A 27,503-nucleotide genomic window follows, 5' to 3' on the forward strand; every position below is an offset into this window, starting at 1 on the left:
TTGCGATTTCATCTTCTTGGAAGCCCGTTCTCTGTAATCCGCTTTCCTGGTGGCTTCCAGAGGCCGCGTGTGTGCACAGAATGTGGACACCGCTCGGGTTCTGCACGAATAACGCTGCAAAGAGCTCCCCAACACAAATATCACCGTCACACCGCTGAGAAAGATCAGCCGGCGCACTGCAGCACTGCCACCAAAGCCATCGTATGAAATAACCATCAGCTTACTAAGAAAGGCTCAAAACTCATTGTATTTTGGATAATTTTCCCAAGAAAGATAGCTGCAAATGTTTGTGGAAAGCCAGACAGAAAGAATTCTGCACATATCCGGACGCAGACACTTGTTCTCGCAGCCACAGACACAACCTTTCCTTGGCACACCCTTCAAAAACTACTTTCGAAATGACACGCACAGTATCTCCAATGCTATAACCGCTCAACCATTCCAGTTCTTACTTCTGATGTATATTTTTCGCGCAAAGGGAAACACCGGGCCCTATTTGCCCTCTGTAGGTCTAAGGAAGAATTTCCCACCGTGTTTTTGACATTTACAGCCAGCGACACCTGCGATAACATCAGTTCTGACCCAAAAGCTGCTGAAGGGAAGGGGAGGATGCTCAGGACTCCGCTCCGCTCCTCCTGCGCACCGAAGGCTCCATCTAGTGACAAGTACAGGAAAAATCCTAGGAAAAAACAAAAAGAGGAAGCCTGTTGATAATAATTGCTATAGATTTTCCAGTTGTCCCAGCAAAACAACCAGACTGTCCTGCCCGTGCTTTCTCCTGCTTGCTTTGCTGAGTCCAGAATGAAAAGCAGCAAGAACATGGAGCAAACTCTGCTACACGGAGCAATTCAGTCCCTGCCTGAATCCCTCACACACATCCAAAAAGAATCACATTTCATAATACAGTGGGGGACAGTAGCTGGAACTGACACCAAGTGCAGGAGCAGGTTGTCACCGGCTTTGGCTGCTCCCTCCTGTCACACGTGGGCAGTTTCCCGTGGCCGGGGGCCGCGGGTGTGAGGGATTGCAGGTCCCCATGGCCAGCTGGGGATGTTGTACCTTGAGCCTGGAAGTCACATCATAGATAAAACAGAGCACAGAAGCTCCAGCCTAAACTAAACCGGCTGAGGACCAGGTTTGCCATCCTGACCTGCACCTAATGTCAGTAATTCTGGTGCCATCACTTACTTAGAATCATAAAATCATTTCGGCTGGAAGAGACCCTCAGGATCATCAAGTCTAACCGTAACCCAACCCCAGCACTAAACCATGCTGCTAAGAACCTCGTCTAAACACCTTTTAAACCCCTCCAGGGATGGTGACTCCAGCACAGCCCTGGGCAGCCTGTTCAATGCCCCACAGCCCTTTGGGGAAGAAATTGTTCCCCACATCCAACCTCAGCCTCCCCTGGTGCAACTTGAGGCCGTTTCCTCTTCTCCTATCACTTGCTAGCTGGGAGAAGAGACCACCCCCCTCCACGCTACAACCTCCTTTCAGGTAGTTGCAGACAGTGATAAGGTTACTGCAAGCTGAACCGTAAGCAGCAGTGGGCTTGAGTACAAGAGGTTTCTGTACAAAACCCAGTTCTTGCAGCACAGGCATCAGCATCCCCTGACCCACGGGCCGGGGTTAAGCAGGCTCAGCCGAGGGATTATCCCGGCACTGAGCGGGCAGGTGCTGCTGGGAGCCCCAACATCCCTCAGCTCACTGAGTTTCAGTCTTCATGGAAGCTTCGGTCAGCGTAACGGTGGGATTTTAATATTGCCCAAATCTTCCAAGTGGCAAGAAATCCTTTTTGGCCTGTCGCTCCTTCAGAGGCACATGGGACACCACTGGATTTCAGAGCTGTCCCTTCCCCAGTGACACCACTGGATTGCAGAGCTGTCCCATCCCAGTGACACCGCTGGATTGCAGAGCTGTCCCATCCCTGGTGACACCGCTGGATTGCAGAGCTGTCCCATCCCAGTGACACCGCTGGATTTCAGAGCTGTCCCTTCCCCAGTGACACCGCTGGATTGCAGAGCTGTCCCATCCCTGGTGACACCGCTGGATTGCAGAGCTGTCCCAGCCCCAGTGACACCGCTGGATTGCAGAGCTGTCCCATCCCAGTGACACCGCTGGATTGCAGAGCTGTCCCAGCCCCAGTGACACCGCTGGATTGCAGAGCTGTCCCATCCCTGGTGACACTGGTGGATTGCAGAGCTGTCCCAGCCCCAGTGACACCGCTGGATTGCAGAGCTGTCCCATCCCTGGTGACACCGCTGGATTGCAGAGCTGTCCCAGCCCCAGTGACACCGCTGGATTGCAGAGCTGTCCCATCCCTGGTGACACTGGTGGATTGCAGAGCTGTCCCAGCCCCAGTGACACCACTGCAGCCGAGGTCACCTGTGCCACCCCCCACCTCGGTCCCATCGCAGCCGCCCCCCTGCCCCCGTTCACACCTCTCATACCCCCCGCACATCGCTGCCGCACCTGCCCTCACCCCTCCATCCAGAACTGCCTCGTTAATCATTTGCTAATCCATCTTGATTTCCAGTATGACCCGGCATGGCGCAGCACTCCCCGAGAACAGCCTTTTGGGGGATTTACCAGCAGCCGTGCGCAGCTCCTGTTGTTGTTGCGACCCCATAAATAAGCTCAAAAGACGCCGGGTGGTCCGCAGGTGTCCGCGGAGCGCAGCGCCCCCGCGCGGGCAGGCGCGGAACTGCCGCGCTGAGAAAATAGAAAAACTCCGGGATGGGATTTATTTACCCGAAGTCCGTGTTTTTCAGTAACTCACCCGGCTGCCCGGCGCTTGCACTCAGATTCGCTTTTATAAACTGGCGTTATTAGACACAGAATCATGGGATCAGAGAATAAAATCATAGAAACTGTTTGGTTGGAAAAGACCTTTAAGAACGAGTCTAACTATGAGCTAATTCTGGCAATATCTCATGTCCTGAGAACCTCATGTCCGTCTGTCCAGCCCTGCAGGGCTGGTGACTCCAGCACTGCCCTGGGCAGCCTGTTCCAATGCCCCACAGCCCTTTGGGGAAGAAATTGTTCCCCACATCCAACCTCAACCTCCCCTGGCGCAACTTGAGGCCGTTTCCTCTGCTCCTGGCGCTTGTTCCTGGGGAGCAGAGCCCGACCCCCCTGGCTCCAAGCTCCTTTCAGGCAGTTCAGAGATCAGAAGGTCTCCCCTCAGCTCCTGTTCTCCAGCTGAACCCCCCAGGTCCCTCAGCCGCTCCATCACACTTGTGCTCCAGCCCCTCACCAGCTCCGTTCCCTTCTCTCCACTCGCTCCAGCACCTCAAGGGCTTTCTTGGGGTAAGGGGCCCAACACTGCCCCTCAAGGAGCCCTTACAGGACACTCTTTGGTGACACAGCCGTGCTCCTGTGCATAAGCCCCCGGCAGACTTTCAATGCTGGATGCCACCCCTCCCTGGTCAGGCTGTGAGGAAACCAGAATCACACCCAAACACCGATGTCAAACACTTCACCAGTAAAATGTGCCATTTTCAGCATCCACAGAAGCTCAAAGCCTCACTCACCTCCTCACCTGTGGCTCTGACGCTTTGGTGCCTTTTTTCCTTGCTGTGCAGAACACCGTTTTTTCCCGGGGTGTCTCCCAGCCCAGCACCCCCATGTTCCCATTCAGAGGCCTGGGAACCCCACCTACCCTTATTGCCCAAATCCCTCTCATTCACAGAAAAGAGCTCCGGCACTGCGGGCACTGTTGTGTCAGTACCTGAGGAGATACCTGGGGAGGAGCACCAAGAAATACATCTGGAGAAGACAACCTGTGTGCAGAGAGCGGAACAGGGACCTGGTGGCAGGTGCCACCGCCCCACTGCCCCCAGCACTGCTCACCCCTCCGTTCGTTAATCCGCCTCATCTCCATCTCGTTACACGTGCTCATAAACCACAGTGTCTTCCATTCCATCTAAAGCCCAACTTCGGTCCCAGGTGCAGCAGCCTGTTCTAGAGGCGGAGGACCCCGCGTTGCTGGGGGAGGTGTCACCCCTGCCCACGCTCCCCGGCCGCCCCTTCAGTTACTGTTTGGCCACGCGGCTGAAATAATTTCCAAGCGTGTTGGACACAGATTTCCAGGCTCTCCCCCGGCGGGATCGCTGGCTCCTCGTGCAGGGCACTTGTGCTGCCGCGGAGCAGCAGCTCTGCACACACATCCCTCACACACCACCAGACCTCCCAAAACCCCCGCTGGGACGGCAGCGGACACGCTCGGTACCTGCTCTGCAGTTCCCCGGGTGCCCGGTTGTCCCTGCGCAGAAGGCGCCGCTTCCAAAACTGCTTTACCAGCACCAGTGTGAAATTCGGATGTGACGTTCTCACCATTAAACTGCTGGAGGATGATGCTCCAGTTGTTGCATTAAATACCCCGATCCGGATGGGTCCCCCCACCGTGGTCCCTGCGTGAGTGTCCCCCAAACACTCCAAATCCAGCACTTTTAAAAGTGCTTGTTCCCAGACAGGCTGGTTCTGCCCCAGAAACACCACAGTGCCCTCTTAACTCACACACAGTGGGTTTGCAATGAATTCCGAGAGAAGAATTTGTACCAAATACACCGAACGGTGCTAATTACCAAAGCTGGAGACCCTCAGTTGAGCAGCGCACAAGGCTAAAGAGAACAGTCACAAAACACAAAGAGCAGCCCAGGGGTCTCACCTGAAATATAAATTCCACACCAGTGTAAGTGTAGCATACGGAGCACAATAGTATATGGAATATGTATATATACATATATATATCAGTATATGGAATATAAAATATAAATTGTCAGAGAAACAACTGTTATTCACTACAAATACATCAGCAGCACTCCACAAACCTCAACTAGTTAAATTCCATTACACTTAATTTTGAAGGAAACCTATTGCATAAGAAATATCATTTCGTATTTAGTCTTGTTTTAATTAAAGCTTCTATCTCCTAATTTGACCACAGGGATGTTACTGTTTGGGTTTTCTTTTTAAATTAAATGGAGTAGGTCACAGCGACTACTGACAACTGCCTTGATGCATCTGCAATTTGCTTTAAGAGATTAATTAAGGCTTGTTTTAATAGTGATTAAAATTTGTTTTAAAGTTACAACAGATACTATTCTATAGTAATCACTAAAATTATTCCCAGAAAATTGATATTTGAATGAAACCTCAATCACTTTAAGAATTCCGTAACACATACAAGCACCTTCCTCTCTGCAGTGACCTTCGCCAGCCTGGGACCAAGTCCAGTAACAGTCTTGCTTCAGGCCCCGGTAAACTTGGATTATCTGTAGAATTTAAGCAACAAAGCCCTAAACTTGCTTCCAAAATCACTTCCCAGCTGCTGCCTAAAACCTGGTCCCACCTCACCCCTCAGGCACCTTTTCCAGGCGCATGTTGAGGAGCGTGTGTGTTCAGTCCCGGCTGCCAGGAGGGGCTGGCCAGGGATCTCCAGCCACGGCGCTGCCCCCGCAAGCACAACATCAGCCAGGAAAACGCTCTCAGCAACACCTCTCTGCTCACAGGGTGTTCCTGCCGGGGCTCGGGGCTTCCCTGCTCGCCAGCGCTCCGGTTTTTGGGTTTCATGAAGGCAGGTGGCTTCTCTTCGAGTTCTCGACCTCAGAACGTGGTGTCCTTGTCCTCTTTACTGCACGCACCCAAACATTCAAACCACAGTTCAAACCACTATTTCACAGCTCAAAGTCAGCAGCGGCTGATACCGCGGTCTAGTCATAATTAACCAGAAATATTTCAGTATTCCACAGGCACAAGAACACCTTCCAAAATACAGACCACATTAGGCTCAGCGCAGATGCTGAAAGCCAGAACTGTTTCCCTCCTGCACACACACCTGTGCTGGAGCCGACACTCAGCCCCTTACTAGAGCCCATTCTCTGTCAGAGAATTACACGTATGAAAAGGAGGATTAAAACCAAATTAAACCCTCCAAATGCAGAAGCGGAGGATCCCTGTACTAACACAATGATTTAAACTGCCCAAGTCTCAGCCTAGAAACTAAACCTTGCCATCTACTGGCAGGAGCACTGACGATACACCCAAAGACCGGCCTAAGCGCTGCGTTCATTGGCTCATTTCTCCCGTCATTTAAATACGTCCAAAAAGCTACGTTAAAACAGGTTAAACATCCAAAATGAACAATTACTGTACCTACTTAGGTAATGAAGATGCAGAGCACACAGCTGAAACTCGTTAATAACGAGTTCATAATGGTACACTGGATTAAGGATTCAATAGTATTTTTCTCGCTCACTAGACAACGCAAACAATTGTTAACAGGGACAGAAAATGATGATGCTCCATCCCACAGAGGTACAGCCATTAATATTCTCTTAATGAGAGCTGAGCCCCAAAGAAGACGCAATTTAGTCCTATGCAGTAACCGCGAGTGGTGTAACGACTCAATTCGTGAACATGTTGATGCAATGAACACACAGAAAGGGTATAATAACAAACCAAAGCTCTTTAGCATTCTATTTTAATCGAATTTGAAGATCTTGACATTTTTGTACCTTCAGTGGAAACATTTTCATACGTGACACGGTCTTGTGAAACACATAAAGTACATGAGCTGTCTTGATTTACTCCCCACCAGTTCCACAAGGCTAAGTTGTATATTGCTCCAATATAATCTATACATGAATAACTGTTCCAAGTATTTCTGTTCCCACTGACGTCCTTCTCCGTTAATTTTCTCCCTTCAGAACAGGCAACAATTCACCGCTCTCCTTTAGTTCCTGTAAAGAAATACACACAGCAGTTACTCTCTGTGCACATTTTGGGATGATGCCGTAGGGACAGCTCACGAGTAACGGAATCAACTCACTGGCTACTAAAGGAATGCACAGAAGTGAATGCACTAACGATTCGCTAGAGGTCCCTCTTGACCAAGACACTGAAATTCGTAACGTATTTCTATTCTATTTTGTGTCTATTTAGTAGGAGAGGAAACTAATTTAGTGAACAGATACACCTTCAGAAGAATCGGTTGTTATCAACTCTACCAGGTAAATCCCCTGGTATATCTCCTTCTAGATAGAATTCAAGGTAGATTTTAGGCATATACAAAATGTTAAAACATCCAAAATGCCTCCTACAAAATGAAAAAATGACCATCCATTGATACATTTTGTTCCTACCACACATTAAAAGAAAGAACACAGTAAGAGATTTCTAAGAGTCCCAAACAAGAGACAGCCCTAAATAAGAAATGCTTGCCCGTATTATCTTCGTGATTTACACTCAAATTATAAGGCTGTAAACATACTAAAGAGATAGATAACACCAGGAAATGGTTTTAAAATCCTGTGTTGTGGAGTATATGTTCTTTCCCCACACCTCAAGAGAAATAACTGTCTCAATTGTATTTCATATTATGCTATATTATAGAATGCATTTAAGACAATTCATCTAGTCCTGCAAGTTAGTGTGAACCGAACACAGTCCAGCAATGCAAACAGACAAACTGTATTTAAATACCAGCAAGAGGAGTATTTTGCAGCATCTGTGCAATGCCCAAGACTATACTTACTGATCACTGAAATAACCCACACACTTGTTAAATAAATACAATTAAAGTAATCTATATAATTTAAGTAATACCAGCATTCTTAGAACTAAATGAGATTCATTGCTTGTAGCTTCCCAGGAGTTCGAATGTCTGGGGAACTGGCTGTAAAACATTCAGACAAGCACGGGCTCGGGAGTATCTGGGGTTGGGAACACTGCCTGCTCTGTTACCAAAATCAAACACCAGAGTAACAGATGCAGATCTATTTTTGTTGCTTCGGGGTCTGTTCAAACAACTCCAATAAACCTCACGTTCTTCCAGGAATGAGACTGTTTGCTAGGGAAAAAACCATCTCGCCCACCTTATTTGAGCAAAGCAATGTCAGTAGTAAAACCAGAAGGAGAAACCTGTAAAAATGCACCCAGAGGGTAAAAACGGGCTGTACAGTAACAGGAACCGACTGCTGTCAAGAAAATACATTTCACTGCTAAATCGTGGCATATGAGAATGCTCGAGATTTAGAGCCCCTTTCAACCGTACCTGGAGCTCCTACAAGTCCCAGTAAAAGCAACCAGCTCACTCGGTTTCACGAGCTAGTGCCACCACGCAGCAATTTCTGTGTGTTACGGGCAGAAAACATTTCTGTGCTTTTAAACAAACTGTCAATTTACATCTCAAACAAGATTCTCCCGCTCCTACCTTTACAATATCCAGCCCTCCAACCAGTTCACCTTTCACATATAACTGAGGATACGTTGGCCAGTTTGAGTAGGTTTTTAATCCTTGTCGCACCTAAGAAAAATAATCTTAAATGTAAACTTCAACTTCAGTAAAAGCAACAGTTAAATCCTCAGTGACGGAGAAACATAGTTACCTCTTCATCTTCCAGTATGTCAAACGTCTCGTAATCAACACTAGGGAAAAAGAGAACAAAAAGATGTCTTGTTTCATAAGAAACTTTTTACAATGCACAGATGAGCACAACACAGTAAAAAACAATTTAAACAAAAAATTAAGGCACGTAGCTTCAGCTCTAATAGGCCAAAATGTGTTCAAAGTAATGCCATTCACTATTAGCTTAGGAAAAAAAACAGACACACACACCCTTTGGATGTTTTTATTAAGGAATCAACCAGCTGCAGCTACTTCACCATCTCCATATAATACTTGTGTAAAAAACCACAAAAATAAAACGCCTGTGTCAATTAGACCTCTGGTCGATTCATAAATGAGTTTTGGTTGGCAATTCCTGCTATTCCAACAACTGGTGCTCTCCAATAACCCGCACGTGGCCTCGGGCCAGCGAGAAGGAACAGTGACTGGAGTAACCGCTGCTGATTTCCAAGCTGTATATTGATACGTGGTTATCGGTTATCTCCAGAAGCCCACTCTAATGTCTAGTAATCAAGACAACTGCTAAACCTCTAACGAGCGGCACAAATGAAACGAGTTGGTCCAAGGGAGGTGACTGATGTCTCGCTGCAGACGGCGGCTCTGAGGACGGAAAGCCAGGCTGGATAACTGGAGAGGCTCCGAGGTTAAGGAAGCCGGTAAGAGGGACCTCGCTAGGGTGAGTTGCTTATCAGAACAGCAGGACTTCTTTTATGCCAATATTAACAGCAGAAAAAATTCACTGTTGCAATAAACTCCCCAATCCCAGCAGGACAATCACCATGAGGCCACTAAAGCAGCAGAACACCCGACACGGCACGTTTGACTTGGTACCAAAGAGTGGAGAGGTGATCTACACCAAGGGCTTTTACATGAAGATACTTAAAAATACTCTTAAAGAAAATGATTTTTTGGGAAGTCTTCCATTAGTATTTGCCAAACGCTTTATTTATAAAACGTATTTTTAAAAACAGAACTGGTTTCCCAAATTAAATAAACCCCCCCCACTTACGTACCCAGTATTGTTCATGATTTCTATAATCTGCCTGCTGAATCCACATCTTGCCATCTAGAACGCAAAACACACATATAGTAAAACATTTGCTATATTTAATCCACAAAATTCCAGCTCCTCAAGCTACGCCAAAGCTATTACCAATGTATCCCTAGTGATGACCCCACCAGATGAGCAATACTGCTAACTCCTTTTCATTCTTCTTTATATCCTTTGAGCTTTAAGCAGTCCTAGATGTCTCTTGATATACCCTGCTGAACTGCACAAAAACTTTAAGAATATTAAACACCTTTCTCAGCTGTGACGTGAAATGATACACAAGCTGAATGTTTTCCAGGTTTTGCAACACTAGGCTTCACTATTTTCTGAACATTCAAAATGCCAAAGCTATAGGTATAACTACATCTATTTTACAAATGCATACAAGGCGTTTTGAGACCTACGATATCCCTTACTTTCTATTCTGGAAAGAGTCACAACCTATAGGTCAACTGATAAATACGTCACATGTACAGCAACTCCCAACTGCAATTAATAAGTGAAAGTATCTACTGCAAACTCTTCGTATTGACAGTGCAAGGACACAGAACACTTGTCACTTTTTAGATACTGAATTTTTAATCCAGATTATCCCTTCTTCCTGGCAATTTCACTCCACCAGTAGCTCAAGCAGAATCACTCGCTGCAATCGCTGTCCAGGGTACAGCCTGAGAAAAGCTGGGTGCTGTTCAGGTAGTTGCAGTGCCTGGCTGTTCAAAAGGCAGCAATTTATCCCCTGCTGACTCTGAATACACAACACAAAGCAACGACAGCACAAACCTTTTGGTTTGCAGTCATTTGGTATTATTTCAACCCTGTTAGCAGCTGTCTGTCTTCAGTCACTATCTTTATTTCAGCGAGCGAGGTAATTAACTGCAGCTTAAAGACATCGGGCAGAGACCGTTCCACACATGTGAGAAAAGAGCGAATCATTTATGGTGTCTGCCATTGGACTTTAGCCTGAAAAAACATCTATCGGCTTTTTAAAATGCAGTTGTGAAAACATAAAGTCAGAGCAATTCAAAAGGACAGGGCAGCCAACCCCATCAGAGCAACAGAGGGAAATTTCAAGAAACATGTGTCCAGAAAGAAAGTTTGGGCCAACAGTCAAGTTGCAGACTCCAAGTAGGACGGACACCGGGGCAAACACTCAGAGAATCCAAGGAAAACCCATTCTCTGCAAAGACGAGCAATAACTAAGACTAAAAGTTCTTCCACTCGCTCCTGTACTGACAGACATCACTGCAGGGCACCAATGCCTTGATTTTACTGTAACACAGCTATCAGAATTGTAGCAATACCCTTCCATCAGGTAAAATAAGGACTGCTCTCCTACGGCTGAGAGAAGCACCAAAGAAAAAGACAAATAATTAACTTCCCAGCACCATTAACTTTCATTAAGCAAGGAAAGGAAGGTAATTGTCACTGTTCAAAAAAGTTCAACTATAATGTCATATAACTTAATCTTACCTGTTTGCTTCCCTTCATAAAAAGCATTACAGGAGCTTTGTTTATCAAGTTTTTAAGCCTACAGAAGACATGAGAAAGAAAGACACAAAAAATCAGCTTGGTTCTTATCCTGAGCTCTGTTTCAACGGAAAAACAAAAAGTGCGAGACGGTATCTTACTGCTTTAGCAAATGCACTTAATGCATTATTATAAGCAACTCTATTCATTAGAATTGCTTACAGTAACTCCAGTGAATGAAGATGAACTATCCTGATACTTTTAGAGCAACAATTTACTTTTCTAGATTGACCTCTAAGTGTCGAGCAGCGGTAAGCTTAAGGGAAACATCATTTTAGGATACTATAAATATAATGTCTACATTGAATGACATATTGATTTTGCATATAGTGAATATAACACTTAAAATTTCTCATTCTCCATGCAAGAACGTCTTTTGCAGAGTAAGAGCCACATGAACTGTCCCTCAGCCATGAGATCCACGGACCAACCCCTACTGAAACAGGGGAATCGCTCTGGTTTCCCCAGTGCGCCCTGTCTGCCCGCACACCCTCCCCTCTTCTCCTGCTCCTCTTAGGAAAGGTTTGCTGGACAACCCATGGAAGGAGTCAGCAAAGACTCCTGGGCAACCGCTTCCTGCTAAGGACAAACCCCCCTCTGTAAAATGCACAACAGGTGACCATTTGCTGTAAAAAGCTACTTTGCATGACTTGCACAATGCAAAATATTCTAGACTGGAGAACCCACGGTGTTTGCAAAAATAAAATTAAATGAAGTTTTGCTGGTGACCTACAGCCCTTGCACACGTGAATCTCAAAGTGATTTTTCCAACCAAGTGGTCTCCGGGCTAAAAAGCAGCAGCGAAACCAGCAGCCCCAGGCGGGGTGAGCTGCAGGAAGCACAGCTGCTTCCCCAGCTGCCAGATCCGGCTCCTGCTTTCCAAAGGCCATTTTCAAGGGTATTTTCAAGTGAAAAACACGCAGTTAATTGATGGGAGTGGATCAAACATTGAGTAAAGAAACATAACTTAGCATCTAACAGATTCTACTACTGATATTCCTTAATTTTATTAAGTCTTAACATGTTTGACTAACTACCTCTTACGAGTGACTGACAGTAGTCTGACAGAGACAGCAGTGGCTCAGCGGTTCAGTAAGAGGTTAGCTGCAAAATAAAACTGATCCACGTCACGGAAGAAGAGCTGCCCAGTTGTCACCAACAACCAGGACACAGCCCTCAGCTGAGAGAGAAACAAACACCTCCTAGAGGCTGCAGAACACACTAGGCAATAAGATGCCACTTGTGACTTGTCTGGTGCCTTTTTAGCCAGTTTGCCCTCAGGCCACTTCTACAACAAAATTGGATACGATCGACAAAAACCTCCCGCACTTGGTTCAAAAGATGCTGCTGCTGCAGATGCTGTTTAGGCAGACATTGAGCTACACCAACAATTTTAGTCTATTAAAACCCACCAGGTAAGCAGAGGACATTGCTCATTACCTTCTTTCCCCAAAAAAGATGAGGCAAAGCAAAAAATGATGCATAAATTCAGTAAGGTTGCAGCTTATGCAAGTTTGCAAAAAGGAAAGAAGATACTAAGGAAACCTTTCTAAAATATGTTTTTAAAAGGCCATGCTGAGACAATCTCATCTCCACCTACAATTTAACCTCAAACTGCAAAAGGCAGCGGTTATTCTTTTGTGGCCTCGATGAAACAATTTATAAATCACCCTACTAGAGTAACAAAAAGTAAACGTCAGCCACAGAACAAATTAAAAAGGCATTAATAAATACACAAGTGTGAAAGTAAGTACTTTATCACCGTATTGAAATGGCTTGCACTGAATTATTTCTCCTCTGTGCTGAGAAGGCAAAAGAACCTGAACCAGCCGCATCCGGAGCACGGTAAAACTTGCTCAGACAGCTAGAAGAGATCTATGCTGACATATTAATGTTTGCCTTCAAGATACTGGTCACCTTCTTGGTAAACCAGCCACCCTTCCCATGTATTAATGGCACTATTCACATACAAACTAGGAAAAATGGCACATCTACCGGCAGGTTCTCCAGCAGAACGGCTCGGCAGGTACTGGAGCTTGGCTGCCTGGGGCACTCAGAACTTCAAATGAGAGAATCTTCAAACGGGACGTTAAAGGAGGACAAATTGGTTTCTATATATTACACCTGATTCAGGAAGCAACACACTGGCTGCTGCTGCAGTGAATATCCGTGTTGGCACGGTGAGAGGAAACAGGAACTGAAGGACATGAGCGACTGAGAAAAAGGAGGAGAAAACCCTTGGTGTTTGCCCCAGTGACATCATAGTCATGAAGTCTTTGCCAAATAGAGCAAACAAAAACCGCTAATGCTTCACAATCTTCCCTGTTATCTTTAAAGAATAAATTCTTTAAAGAGAGACAAGAAGAAATCTATATATTCCTATTATAATTAAAAATTTTCAAACTACAAATATAATAAGTGCATTGGAACAGCATAGCTTGTATTAAGTGGTGCTTGCTGTATAGAAAATGGAACATATCAAACAATTGCAGGAGTTCTGTAATTAAGGAAAATCTTGATGCATTTCTGATAAAGTCAATGAATAGGATGCCCCTATATAAATGGACACACAGGAAGCCTCCAATGCTAACAAACACATCACACCTGTCCTCCAGCTTCTGCGCCTTCGGACAGACCGTGGCCAGTTCTCCAGATGCCTCGAGTTCCTAAGGAGACGGAGAAGAAAAATCAGATGTAAAAGCAAGAAAAACACACCTGTGACAACTAACAAGATTAAGAATTTCTCCATTTCTAACCTTCACAATATCCAGTCCACCTATAAGCTCTCCAGCCACATACAACTGCGGGTAAGTTGGCCAATTAGAATATGTTTTCAGCCCCTGACGAACTTCTTCATCAGAAAAAATATCAAAACTGCTAAATGAAACACCATGTTTGTTCAGTATCTCCACCATTTGCTTGCTGAAACCTGCAGAAACAAAAAGAATTACATGTAATTTTAAACAAAGCATTCCCATGTCTGTACTAAACCTTATCATTTAAACAACATAATTCTTCTAGATAGCAAGTTCAAAACAGCTCTAGTGTGTCGTTCTTTGCTCTATCAATATCCTCAAATATTATAAAGGGGCAAACCCCACCTTCAGTCCTGGGATGACAAAACCCGAGGCCGCAGACAGCTGGGTAAGGCTGGTGCTTCTCTAAGCAGAGAGCTACACAGTATACACCTTCATAGACGTGCTTCTGCTGTTGCAACACGCAATTAAAGCAAAGTTGAACACATTCCCACAAGTACTTAATATTACTTGACTGTCCTTGTCACATTTTCAGAGCATGGTTTGGTTTTCTTTATGACAGACCTTCATTACGTCCTACTCTGACAACACTATCTCAGCAGGATATTAAGCACTGAATATTCCAATGTGAACAGCCAGATTTTGTAAGTTTCCCCCTTCTGTAGCTACACATCATTTTCCTACAAAAATCTCATTATTTTAAAAAAGTTCTATGCACAAAAAATGTTAATATTACAGAATTTACCGTCTATAATCATCTAATTCTTACACTGCAGGGAAACCCACACAAAATTTCACTAACAATACATCTTCTCTATTTTAAATTTACCATTCTCATTAAAGGGGAACATTAAATTGATTTTTTTTTTTAAAAAAAAAAAAGGAAGACAAATTCTTTTTTTAAAACACTGGTCTCTACGGAAACTCTTCAAAATCAGGTTAAACAACAAAACACACCTCCCCACACATGCACCCCTTGGCTTTATGTCAACAAGTCCATTCTTTCTGCGGTAACCTGAACAGAAACCTCAGGCCGATGTTCCCAAGCTCCTTCATCCCCCGAACAGCGAGCCAGGGGTGCAAAGGTCCCTCCAGAGCTGCCGGGGGTTTCTGCTGCAGACACTCGCTCCAGAACAAAGGGGTGAGCAGAGGTCCGAGCACGTCACAACACACGGAGCCCAACAGCTCCACCTTTAGCACTGGCCATCAAATCCCAGCTTGCGACTCCACTGTTCCCCCGCAGCCCATTTGCTCTGCTATGATAATTACGCTAATCAGGGGAAAATGCTACGAACATTGCAAAAGATTTGGGAATTTTGCTTCATTCCTAATCCATTATCTTTATCTGAAAATATTTCAACACCCGCCATTGCTGCTTTCCCGCACGTCTCTTCTGAGTGAGTAGAAGCCTCCTCGACAACAGAAAGGATCCATGAGAATTTTTCCATAAATCAATGAGATAATAATGCATGTTTTCTAGCTTTGCCAACCCATTCTGGTTTGGATTCAAATGCACCGTGCAATCCTAGCAGTTCCCTCAAAGAACTCCTGCAAATGCTGTGCAGACAGACACAAACACCTACACAAATATAAGAAAAAAAGAGACAATGCTTAGAGGCTTTAATAAAGGAATAAAAAAATGGGTTTAAATGGGAAAAAGAATGCAAATGCCATAGAAGAATAACCTTTGATTTCAGCTTGCAAGACCCACCTATTAGTTCTTGAAATATGGATTTTTACTACAGCTTTCTGCAGTTTTCATGATGTGCAATTTATAGAGATTTGAAGCAGCAGTATTTATACGTATAGCATCTAAGCTGCTTTCCTTTCTACAACTGAAGTGTTTAGTTCATGTACAGCCCCAAGTAAAACACAGATTCCAAAAGTTTTCATCCATCTGGGAGTTCATTAGTAAACAGCTGAAGGCTGATTGCTGATGGTTACTCCATCGCCAATATATTAACTCACTTCTACTGTAAGGAACTGGGGGAAAATATAGCTTTACTTTAGCTGTAGGCAATTACATGCAAACTAGAGAGATTGACTGGTTGTGTTTCATTCTGAAGGGTTACGGCTGCAGTCTGCAAGTATTATGCTTAAGGATAAAGTGCCAGAACAGCTTTACTTTCATAACAAGACATTTAGGTTGAATTTCTGAAGAAATGCCATATGTGCATTACAAGGAATAATTAAACTGCTAACAAAATGTTTTAAGCAGTTATCTAGATGATCGTGAACCCCACTCCAGATTCTACCCCAATAAAAACACCCTGAATAAACTAAAGTATTGACGAAGCAAATAAGCAAATACTACCCACAGCCCAAACGAATCCTCTGAAATAATACAACATCCGTAGCAACCACACAGAGCTGCCAGCAAACACAGAGGCGAGGGCACAAACCCGGCCCTACACCAGGCTCAGCTGGCTGTTGAGTGAACAACCCACCAACTACAAGGAGATCCCAAATTCCACCGCTGGACAGGGTTCCCTCTGCTTGCCAACTGCACTACAGACTCCAGTGCAAGTCTACCATTTGTACCAAAATAGATGCGATGCAAAACTAACCCGCACCTTTAAAAAGGCACAGCTCTTTTCATTTAATTCTATTTTTATCACTTCTGTTATAACAGATCCACATCATCTTTGAGAAAACTCTAAATTACCTTCACCTTGAAAAAGATTTTGTCTAGTCCAGGAAGTTTAAAGGACCCGAGTTACTAACATCTCCCGGCTACTGCCAGAAACCATCACAGCAGCCTAAATCCAGCATGGTATTTAACTGCACAGTTAAGTGCTCTAAGTTCAGATGATTTCGCGTGTTGCACTAGATTTTAATACCTTCAATTTTAATACATATGTCTATTTAGGTAAGTATGTTTGTGCACTTTTCATGGGGTACCAGGGACCAAAAGTAAGAACTAAAAGCTTCAAGAAGTATCTACTTTATCATATAAGACATGCATATGAACCTGCGTAATATACAGTTGCTTTCCATATTGAGTTTATGATGAAGTACCTAACTATCCTTAACCTCCATACCTCAACGTCTTTTTTGGTTTGTGGGTTTTGTGCCTTTTTTCCTTTGTGCCAAATACCTCAGGGTGCGAGCACAGCAGGGTCACCAACAGGAGCAGCACGTGAGAGTGCAACGCAGTTAAACTCAACGCACGCGTACCTGAACAATCTAAAGCGTAGACACCCCAAATGTGCTCATAAAGAAGTCAATGCAACTTTTTCCCAATTGCCTTTCTGTCCCCTCAGTTTTAGGATTTTATATCTTATTGCCACCACCCCCAGAACACGACATTTTCAGTCTTCCCACTTCAAGTGAAGCTCTGGAGAAAAGGGACGGTTGTTTTTCCGCACTGCTTTCTGGTCTCTGTTTTTTTCAAGATGGAATACGGTCCTTGGGAACAAGCACACACGAAAAAACAGGACAGAAACCAGCACCTCACGTTCACTTCCCTAAGATATCAGTGGAAAAGCACTGGTGGGTTAAAGCAGACTGACAACTGAAGATAAACTTCAAAGGCGGGCTAGCATTACACTCAAAGGAGACAACCTGGAACATGCTATGCTGGAACATGCTACACCCGTGTTACTCTGCTGTTTGCCTCCCGCAGCTCCCACAGAAGCCCCTACAAAACCAGTTCTGCAATGCAGCTTCATGAGACTGTGGGAGCAGGAGGACGGCAGCCTCACCGTACTGAATGCTTTGGGGTTTTAACACCAGTTCACGTGCTTTGCATATAGATCAACACCTCAGGTTAGCTAATAACCAAGCACTCTAAACAGCGAGCAAGGGTTAAGAGCACTGGCTTTAAGAAAATACATTTCCACCGTAGCAGAAACACGTCCTGCTGGTGTTTCAATTTCACCACCTAAGATAGTTTTATTTTCTTTTTCCAAATGGCAGCAGGAATCCTGGGTGTTAGTAAGCTGAAACGTTCTCTCAGACTATTTCATGTTTTCAACATGTGTAACTTGATGCACAGAACATATCATGAATAAACACCGAGCTACCTCAGGAAAAGCGTCCCAGTTCAAGGACGCACACGCACATTCTTTAGAAAGCCCCTAATCTCTGCGATCCCATTTCCAAAACTTAACTAACGGAACAGCTATTCTCTAGCTGCATATAAGTGTAAAAAACACTGTCGGGATGTACCTCCCCAAAATGGAGTAAATCTGGCAACAAGCCCAAAGCAAGCATTGCCACACCGAAGGCGAACTCGCGAAGGCTCTCACCGCAGCGCGGCTCTTTGGGAGAGCCCTTCATGAACAGCATGCAAGGGGCCGCGTTGATGAGCTTCTTCAGCCGCGCGTTGAGATCTCCCTTGGCGGAGTCGCTGGTGCCCGCGGGAGCGGAGCTGCTGGCCGCGTGGCGCTGCACCTTCTTGCTCAGCTCCGGGGCATGGGCACCATCTAATCTGTCGACTTGCTGAGAATTCTAAGGAAGCCAACACACAGGCTCACGTTAAACGACTAAATTCAGAATTTGTACCGTAATAAAAAATAGAGTAAACCCGCCATATAATGTATAGATTTTCAGATGCGGGGTGGGTTAGTGTATTGATCTTCTGGCCAGTCTTTAGTTCCAAGACTCAAACCATTCTGTTGGCTGGCGACTGTTAGTGCTAGCAAATTTGCTATTAGAAGAATTTATTAAAGAAAATATTTTGAATTTTATTATCACAGGCAAACACGACCCAAACAGACATGTCATTTCTTCCAAAAGATGATTTACTTGGGTTTCTGCCGTGTTGTAGAACTACAGCTAGACAAGGAAACGTTACTGAAAATGTTTTGACCCAATACAAGGTATAGCAACTAAAATAAAAACCACATACAAATCCCAGAACAATTAAGGAAGCTCTAAAATATTACATATAAAGTGTAAGAACCATTTCTATCTACGTTTTTAGGTTCCATTGGACAGACTTAAATCAGATACATAACTGTTCATTCCCTGATCAAGTTCTTAATGTTCTGCTCCTCTGGTAGCAGTATTATAAAAGTATATATATTAAGAGTCCCCATGGAATACATTTTCTCTTACCTTAAAGAATAAGAATGTTGGGACAGAACTAATTCCGTATTTTTCAGATACTTCAGGCACAGCTTCCGCTTCCAGCTAAAAGAAAAAAAAAAAAACAAAACAAAATAAAACGAGAAACATGTTATTTTCATAATCTTTAAAGTCTGACTGTGGATGTCAATCCTGTCTAGAATGTTCTTCTAGGCATTTTATACATTTTAAAGGGATCTGATACAGAAGTTTGTGACACATCTGCATTTAAATGAGACTCCCTGGGTTGGCGTGCCATCCACTGAGCCCACACAGTGTCAAAACAGGTTCAGAGGTTTTTATTTTGTTGCACATTTCAAAAGATGCCCGCAGGCTGCGAATAAAATTTTTGGTGCACTAGTGACCTAGTAAATTTTCAATCATATGCAGCTACTACTATATTGAAATCCATAAATCATTGACCCCAGTTATGTCATGATTACAGTGCTTATTTTCTGCCCACAGCAATTCTTGCTGTTTGCTCTATTGACTAATTCCGAGGCGCAGTACATCACGACTGACATTTGCAGCCTTCTGCAAATCATGAAGAGAAAAAGGAGTGTTTCTTCAATAAGCTACTGATGTCTAGTACATTTTATTTTTAACTCCTGCAAGGCTACCGAGTGTCGAGCGGCAGACTTGTTGAGATCATTGCTTGTAATTTTATTCAGTGTTCCAATGCACACCTTGAAATTACGTAGCACAGTAATTTACCAAGAAGATATAACTTATACTTGACACAAATTTGTGAGTTTCTGTGCACAAGCTACAAGCTTGAGTGACAGAACATCTAGGGCAAAGCTGTTTGCAACACCAGCTCTGTAACAACTGCAGAGTTATCAGGTTTAAAAGTAGTAATAGTTCTAAAAGTTTCAAACAGAAACCTGCAACCCGGTGTACAGAAGAAAAAGCCTTTTATATTCTTATTTCACAAACCATACAGTGAATGAAAAAGGATCAAGAGAGTTACGTAACAGTGTGCTCCCGCCTGCTCCATCCTTCCTTGTTTCAGCAAACACTACCATTAAGCAAAATGTAGCAAAGCTCCGAATATTCTCACATCACAGCACATTTTGACTTGCTCCAGCTATATAGGCTGTTAATGAACTCACTAAATACAGCAGCAACCCCGCAGAATTAGTCACAACTGAGTGCAAGCTTCACCTCTGGTTCTGCAAATAAATGAATGCTCCAAGAGGATCAACCGAGAAACCAAACCTACAACTTGAAAGCTGGAAATAGATTCAAATTATCTATTCTCTTTCAAGTGGCAAATGACTAAATGACTTCTACCTAAAATATTAACATTCCTTTCCAGTGAAATGTCCTGCTTACTTGGATGCTTATGTTCCACTCTGGTGAGATTCACACATACAGAACAGATTTAATTTCATATTTCAGTAACTTTCTCTTATTGATACAACTTCCCAAAACATTGTTTCTAACTGTTTCTGGATATGGACAGACTTTCATTTTAACCAGGCCAAGGATCTTAGACTTGGGCTCTGCAACACCTCAAGTGAGAAACTGCATTTAGAAAGAATTCAAGAGGTTCTTGCCAATTAAAAATCAGGCTGGCTACACCAGAATACAGACCGAAATCCCCCAGAGAACTCATCAAATCAAATACAAATCAAATACAAATCCAGGAGAACACCCCCTTCCACGAAAAAAAAGAAAAGCATCAAGAAAAGTTACTTAAATCTTTCAGTAGCTTCTTTTCTCTAAGCAAGTACACCAGTCATATTGGGTGAGGGGATGGGCGGAAGGAGGTGCCATTATCGTTTTTGCAACACTTGATCATTTCTGAAACTTGTTATTAAAAATAAATCAAAGCTGAATAATAACAGATTATAAGTAAATAAATATGAATAATAAAGAGGCAACTGAGAGTTTTCAAACTTTCTTGGGTCTACTAAAAGCTACAGCAACTCTATGTACATTTTAAAACCTTGAATTTTCAAAATGTTGAAAGTTAGTCTTTTGAAGCTCTAAGTAATAAAACACTACTGTTAAAATAGTTCTGTCCTTCTGGTTTACAGAGAGAAATGCCAACTGAGACAGGAACCACACAAAACCTAGAGGCCGTAAGACATCACACTGAAACACTCACACACCGCTGGCGGCTCCAGTACTCCCTGCCCTCCCCATCACTGAAGTGTCTCATTAACAGCGGAAAGTTGTCTCAAACGAACGGCAAGCTGATGAAGGGATTCATTTTTCCCTCCACACTGGTTCTCGCACTAGGATGCGCAGGCGACCTCACAAAAATACAGCAGTACATTTGTGTTCGTGCCATCCAGCACTACACCACTGCCAGAGTGACAATGCTGCACAGATTTAAACTCATCTTCCTTTAAACTTCACGGAGATTACTGCTCATCTTCAGCACCAGGCAGAAAATCTCTGTGAGTTCTGAGATCTATTTAGCCAACCAATAACATCACGGGAATAAATGAAATCTCCAGCACACTTGAAAAGAACAGTGTTGCCAAATAAATTGCAAATCCAGGGATAAAATCATGCTTTAAAAGATGGCAATGTACAGAACTGACAGACTGAGACACTGAAGGCACAGGGAAATTTAAAAGCCTATTTGTTAGGTAGAATAGCTAGCACAAAAAAACCCTTCAGCGGATCTTAGTAGACTGAGCGTGGGGTTTTTTTTTGGTTGGGTTTAGGGGTTTTTTTGTGTGTGTGTTTCATTTTTGTTTGGTTTGTTTGTTTTGTTTCACGTTGGTTTGTTTTGCTCTTTTGTTTCTTTCTCTCTGTAAACAACTGATAAAATGGATGCATTATTTAAGCTTGCAAGATCAAGTTTGGGAAGAGGAACACACAACTTTCATCCCGCAGATTTTTGATGCGTCTCTTGCAACTCACATCCTTAAATGTGAAGCCATAGAGGAACTGCAAAACCAACTTCACCCATGTTTTGTAATACTTTGCTCACACTTTGTAATAATATCTCCCCTGTTTAAAACAAGCTCAACACCCAGACTTACCTTCACAAACGTAACCTGCGTGTGTTCCTTTGCTAGTGCTGCCATAACCTCATTCATCTGAGCACACTGAGGAGCCCATGGTGCCCAGAAGTGGACAACTACCAGGGACCTGGAAAACATAAAGTGACAGCAGTTATTTTTAAAAGAATCACGCAATACAAAAGTTTGGTACGCCATGCAAAAAAAAAGAAAAGCAAAAGCCAAAACACACCACCCATACCGCCTTTCCAAAGAGGAAAAAAAAGAAAATCCAGTAAGTGAAACCAGAACTTTTTCTGTGACTTACACAGAGAACTTTAATGTTGTTTCAGAAAACATTCCAAAACCCGACTAGCACTGTTCGGGTAATGCAAGACAAAGAAACACTACTATTTCAATAGTAGAAGTTCATTCCACGTGAATGCCAGGCAGGAGGAGCAGAAGCAGTGAAGCTCAAGCCATACACTACAGGCTGCAGGCGCTGCAGACGTTGCAGGCGCTGCAGGCGCAGCACTCAGCACCGCTCCCAGGCATCCTGCAGCTGCGCCAGACGAGTTGTCTGTTTTCAGAAGCTCAGCAGCTCCACAGCAGAGGCTGCACCACTGCGCTCCCCACTCAGTGCTGCCTCTTTACTACTTAGCCAGGAAATCAGGCAATAACTTCTTAAATCTACTGGGACTCCTATAAAAATATAATATTCTTATGCTTTTATTCGCTTCAACTTCTTATTCCTTTTCCACCTTCAATAAGGTTTCCCGGAATGTTTGGTATTGGTTATACACAGGATTTAGAGATGAGAAGTCACATGTGAACAGAAATCCCACCAGCCTGGGCACCACAAGCAGTTCTCATAAGCTTAAACAAACAGGCATTGATGACAACAGAGACAAGATATTTCCATCTAATTTTCAATTCTGTTTTCCAACTCTGCTGAAGCCAAAACCACTAGATAACAGGGGATAAAGAATAAAAGACAAATAATGTACTACTTCTAATCTACTTAGAAAGAGATACAGTAATCAACGCAACCACGCCACAGAAGCTATTTGATGTTTTTTATTCCGAAGTAATGCAACTTGAGGATAAATTTTACTGGCTATGCAGGCAGCCTGACACTGATAATGGAATAGCTGTGCTACCCGACCACATACAGCCCTGAACTCAACACAGACACAGAACTTTAACATTCACAAACACCATTTTTCCAAAGAAATTCTAGACAATTTTGTTAGAAATAAAATAAAAAACTAAATTAAAACAAAAGCTACCCTAATTCCCATCAGTCAGAGCACAGTTCTGCTTTGAAAGCTGATTCACAGTGGCAGTTTACAGACTGGTAGAAACTGCCACTCTGGAGCACAGCAGTTCTGTTCTGGCAGTGCCATCCTTGCTCATTTAGAGCCAAGCTTGAGAACAGCTCCAGACATCTTCTCTGGGGCCGTCGTCTCTGTGGGTTCTTTCAACCCTCTTGGACGCAAGTCACAACAGCAACGATCCCAAAGGCAAACCATCTCTTTTTAATTACTTTTTAATTACAAAACAGCTGTACGCTTCCTTGGGCTGACGCCAGCGCTCACGATTGACAGCAGCATTTAAAAGCCAGTAAAGGCTCATTTCAGTGATTTACTCTCTACTTATAAATGAGATTTGATGTGAATTTCTTGAGAAACCCAAGACCAGATCTCAGTGCTCAGAATCAAACCTTCACTGCAAAGCTGCTTCAGCGGGTCAGCTCCTCCAGCACCGCTCTTTGCGGAGCCCAGCGACAGAGCCCAAGGCAGATTAGGGCACAGGGAGCTCGTGCAGGAGCTCTATCTGCCCTTCCAACATTCCAACAGCTCACACAGACACGTCTTCATTGAGACTTCAGGGCCAACGGGGACAGTAACTTAGAAGCGATGTCCCTGTGTTGCAACCTATGGTTTTGCCACAAAGTAATGAGGCAGGTTGGAAAAAGGGGGGAGGGCAGTCATCTGTATGTATGAGAATACCTGGTCGCAACAGACAGAAAATTTTCAAATGAAAAAAAACAGCATCAGTTCAATATTTCAGCAGACAGACCAAGCTCTGATGCAGAGAATTACCAAGAACTTTGCTCCAGGACTGGTTTTCCCATACTTGTCTATCACATCCTTCACTTGAAATACCGATTTTGAGACCTCCTCCAATAGCATTAACATATGCACTCTTCACTGGCACCATTAAGAGCTCACACAAATTGTTGAAAACTAGTCAAGGATGAACAAAAATACATTTTTTTAAATCACATTTTATGACAAAACAGTCTAATCTACTTAGATCGACTACAGCTTTCAGTTACAGAGAACGTTGTCAGGCTGTCACAGCAACTGCACAAAGCCTGTACATTTAAAAACATAACTTTTACATTTGTTAGACTACAAGCAGGACCAGAGAACACTCCCACTGGCTGAAAACAAACACAGAAGTAGTACAGCGGCCACACGTCAAGCCAAAAAACTAATAACTCACTTGCTGCACATTCCTTCCACTCTTGCATTCCAAGAAATACTCCACAAGGGCTCCACTTAATTTCGTGTGTATAGCGGAACAGCGCTGACCACAGGAATGGCAGCTCAGGACAAGCGGAGGAGGAATAATCATAACTGTTTAATCCTCTTTCAATCAGAGTCTATTCTTTCCTTACAAACATAGAGCTGCAATGCACTTGAATTTTGTCTTCACAAAACATACTGTAAATTCATTTTCACCAAGGGTTTTGAGGGGATTTTGCCAAATTCATTCACAGAACAAGGCTAATTTTGCAATTAGGCTGCCCCCCTGGCATGCAAGCACTTTAAACTACACTTGAAAACACCAAGAGTAATTTAAAGAAGAAAATTAGAGAGTTGACAAAGTGAAGCACATAAGCACAAAGTATTTCTTACATTCAAGCAAGTCATTTCTAAAACCTCCATTATTATCTATAAAAGAGGATTGCAACAAAAACCCTATGAGAAGTGCAAATGCTTGTCTTCCCATATCATTCATTCTACATTTCACATGTTGGAGGAAAAGCTGTGGGCCCAAAAATAAAATTAAGTTTCTTTACTATAACTATTTTAAACCTTAGTAGCAGAAGAAAAATCAGAAGGACATATCACACATTTTCTGTGGGGAAACAAAAAGCCCAAAGTCTTGTTTCTATAGCGCATTAAAAAATAAATGAAAAAATAAATCAGTTGAGAGAGACTCACAAAGTAAAACCTTTCAAACAGAGTCTATTGACTGTAGAACCAAAACAGCAAGACATGCTCTGACAGGGATATCCAGAAAATAACCACTCCATAGGTCGCCCTCCGCTTGGGCCAACACGCAAATATCTCGTAAGTATTTATAATGTTTCTGACAGGCAGCCCAAGTCACTTGGTTTTATAAGCTGACTTTTCTAAAAGTAAAACAATAGATGACACAGCAAGAACAGAAGTGGTTCAATAATTTGGAAGACATTGGCTCAGTTCATTTTTTGCAATCAGAAAATCCAGATGCATTTTGGAAAGAATGAAACCTTGAAATTTATGCTTATTCCGTAACATAATGCTTACTAATAACTTGATGTCAGAAAGGTTAATTTCCTGAAACAAGATCTCCTATGAAACTGTCAACATAAAATGCTGGCCGTCGCAGCCCATTAACAGGAATTCTATTCGTTTGGAAAAAACAGGAAGTCCATTTGAAAAAAAAGGAATAGCATTAGGCCTAGCCTTAAAAATTCAGCATATTCTTAGTCTCAAGCTTTATCTTTCAAAAGAAAAATATTTCCTTGAAGAAACTTTCTCCTCTCCCTCTTTATTAAGTGAGTGTTTAAAACTACTTTTGTACACCATTCACTTTCAAATTCACTTGATAATCTAAATAGAGAAGGTATCTTAAGTCAGCCAATGCATTTTTTAAAGTTCTGCCACCATCCAGAAATGGGGAGGCCATTAAATATATATATATATGTATATATACATGTATATATGATCTGAGGTATTTCTTACACTATGTGAGCGCAGGTTTGTTTGGTTTCTTAGCAGTAACAAAAACCAAAACCAAGTATTTTGAAACGATGCAGAAGAAAAGAGCCATGAGTACTATCAATTCATCTTAGCACCGAAAAAATTCATAAAATCATCAAGTCCGTTAAAGTGAAAATGGAAACATGTTCTGTGGACAAAGGGAATGTGAAAATTAGGGGTAGTGGTGGGTGGGTGTGTGAAAAGAACTTCAAAATATTGTATTTGTTCCTGAAGTCATTTTCATTCCACTGTCTCAGTGAGAGATGGGACTTTCCTCTGGGATGTCCCCACTCAATTCATTTGAAGATTAATTCCAGAAAGAAAACTTACAGTCACGCAGCAAGTTTCAGAGAATCTAGTTTCTTCTTCCCATAATCAAAACTTTTCCATGTCTCCTTATGTTGTCTTTAAGAATGCAATGCTGGTAGTTTCATCACCCCTTTTAAACCGCTTATTTGATCAGTTTTCTCTCTTTATTCATTCAAAGGGCACTTGCTAACGCAGCGGTTAAATACCATGGAAATGTTTTTGACTCAGCACTTTAATATGCCTTACAAGGCCTAGTTAAATACACCCTCAGCTAGTGGATTCAGAGATAATAATAATAGTTACTACACTTTTGATTCAACTAACAAGCAAAACTCATAACAAAACCTGTCTTGCTTCAGTAAGGCACCTCAGTATCTGTTATTCCTTAATTATAGTAGTTATTGCAAGTCTTTCCTACCAAAGCTGTGCACAGAATTTCCCCTCCAAGGATCAGTGCCCAAGACTCGTAACATCAGACCGAGAGCCCGGTGGTGACAATTAGTGTCCCACACGGAGCTGCCAATGGAGAGAGCCCCGTTACCCCATTAGAGCATAAAACCAGATCAATGCAGAACTCTCCCTGCTGCACAAGAACTGAACAATTTAGCTTCACATTGTTGCTCAATAAACGACCTAATGCTGCTGTTTTCATTGAAAATGTGCAATGATTGCTTTGCTGACACCATAGGGCTCAGGTGAAAAAAACTTCGCAGGTTGCATGAAAGTTCTGGTTTGCATAATTTTCCTGCCAAGCAGGTTTAAAGCTGCAGCTTCTGACCGGCCCAGCCTTCCCACAGACTCACAGGCTGCACCTCAGAAAAAGGGCGCTTAAAGCATAACCGCCCAAAAAACCAAAACGAAGCCCTTCTCGAACCTATGGGCCTGTTTTTTCTCTATTTCCCCACAAAGGTTTGATCCAGCTCGGAGGCGCCCCGGGCCCGCTGCCCTCAGCAGATGGGGACAAACCCAAAAGGGCCTTTTCCCCCAGGGCCTGAGGCCCGGCGGGTCGGCTCTTCCAGTCAGGCCGCCCCCAGCGGGGTCTTCCCGGCAGCGAGCCCCGCTCCCTGAGCGCCCGGCAGGCCGCCCCCAATCCCTCCCGGGTGCCGTCCCCGGTGCCGGTGCCCGCCTCACCCGTCCTTGTGCTGCAGCAGCTGCTGGAACTGCTCGGCGGATCCCACGGCCCCGACCTCCCCCGCCGCCATGGCCGGAACGGGGAGACGCGCCGGGTCACGTGGGGCGGGGCCGAGCATGCGCCCCCGCGGCCCCGCCCCCGCGCACGCGCCGTCTGTGTGAGGGGCGGGCGCCATGTTGGTGCCAGCGGGAAATTAATAAGCATAAATCTAAATATAACACTGAAACGGAGAAATAAACTTAACAGCA

At 43.7% G+C, this 27,503-nt stretch overlaps 1 protein-coding gene across 1 annotated transcript; it reads right to left on the reverse strand.

Annotated features, from left to right (window-relative positions):
• Window positions 1-6,468: 6,468 nt before the first annotated feature.
• GLRX3 (glutaredoxin 3) lies at window positions 6,469-27,408 on the reverse strand. Its single transcript, XM_065066696.1, has 11 exons — window positions 27,255-27,408; window positions 21,817-21,925; window positions 18,806-18,880; window positions 17,995-18,196; window positions 13,745-13,917; window positions 13,593-13,654; window positions 10,932-10,989; window positions 9,424-9,476; window positions 8,391-8,430; window positions 8,216-8,308; window positions 6,469-6,743 (listed from the first exon to the last, which is right to left on the reverse strand). The coding sequence occupies exons 1-11, from the start codon at window positions 27,371-27,373 to the stop codon at window positions 6,693-6,695; spliced, it is 1,035 nt and encodes a 344-aa protein (XP_064922768.1). The 5' UTR covers window positions 27,374-27,408; the 3' UTR covers window positions 6,469-6,692.
• Window positions 27,409-27,503: the final 95 nt, after the last annotated feature.

The sequence above is a fragment of the Columba livia genome, chromosome 6 (genome assembly GCF_036013475.1).
Source record: "Columba livia isolate bColLiv1 breed racing homer chromosome 6, bColLiv1.pat.W.v2, whole genome shotgun sequence".
NCBI lineage: Eukaryota > Metazoa > Chordata > Aves > Columbiformes > Columbidae > Columba > Columba livia.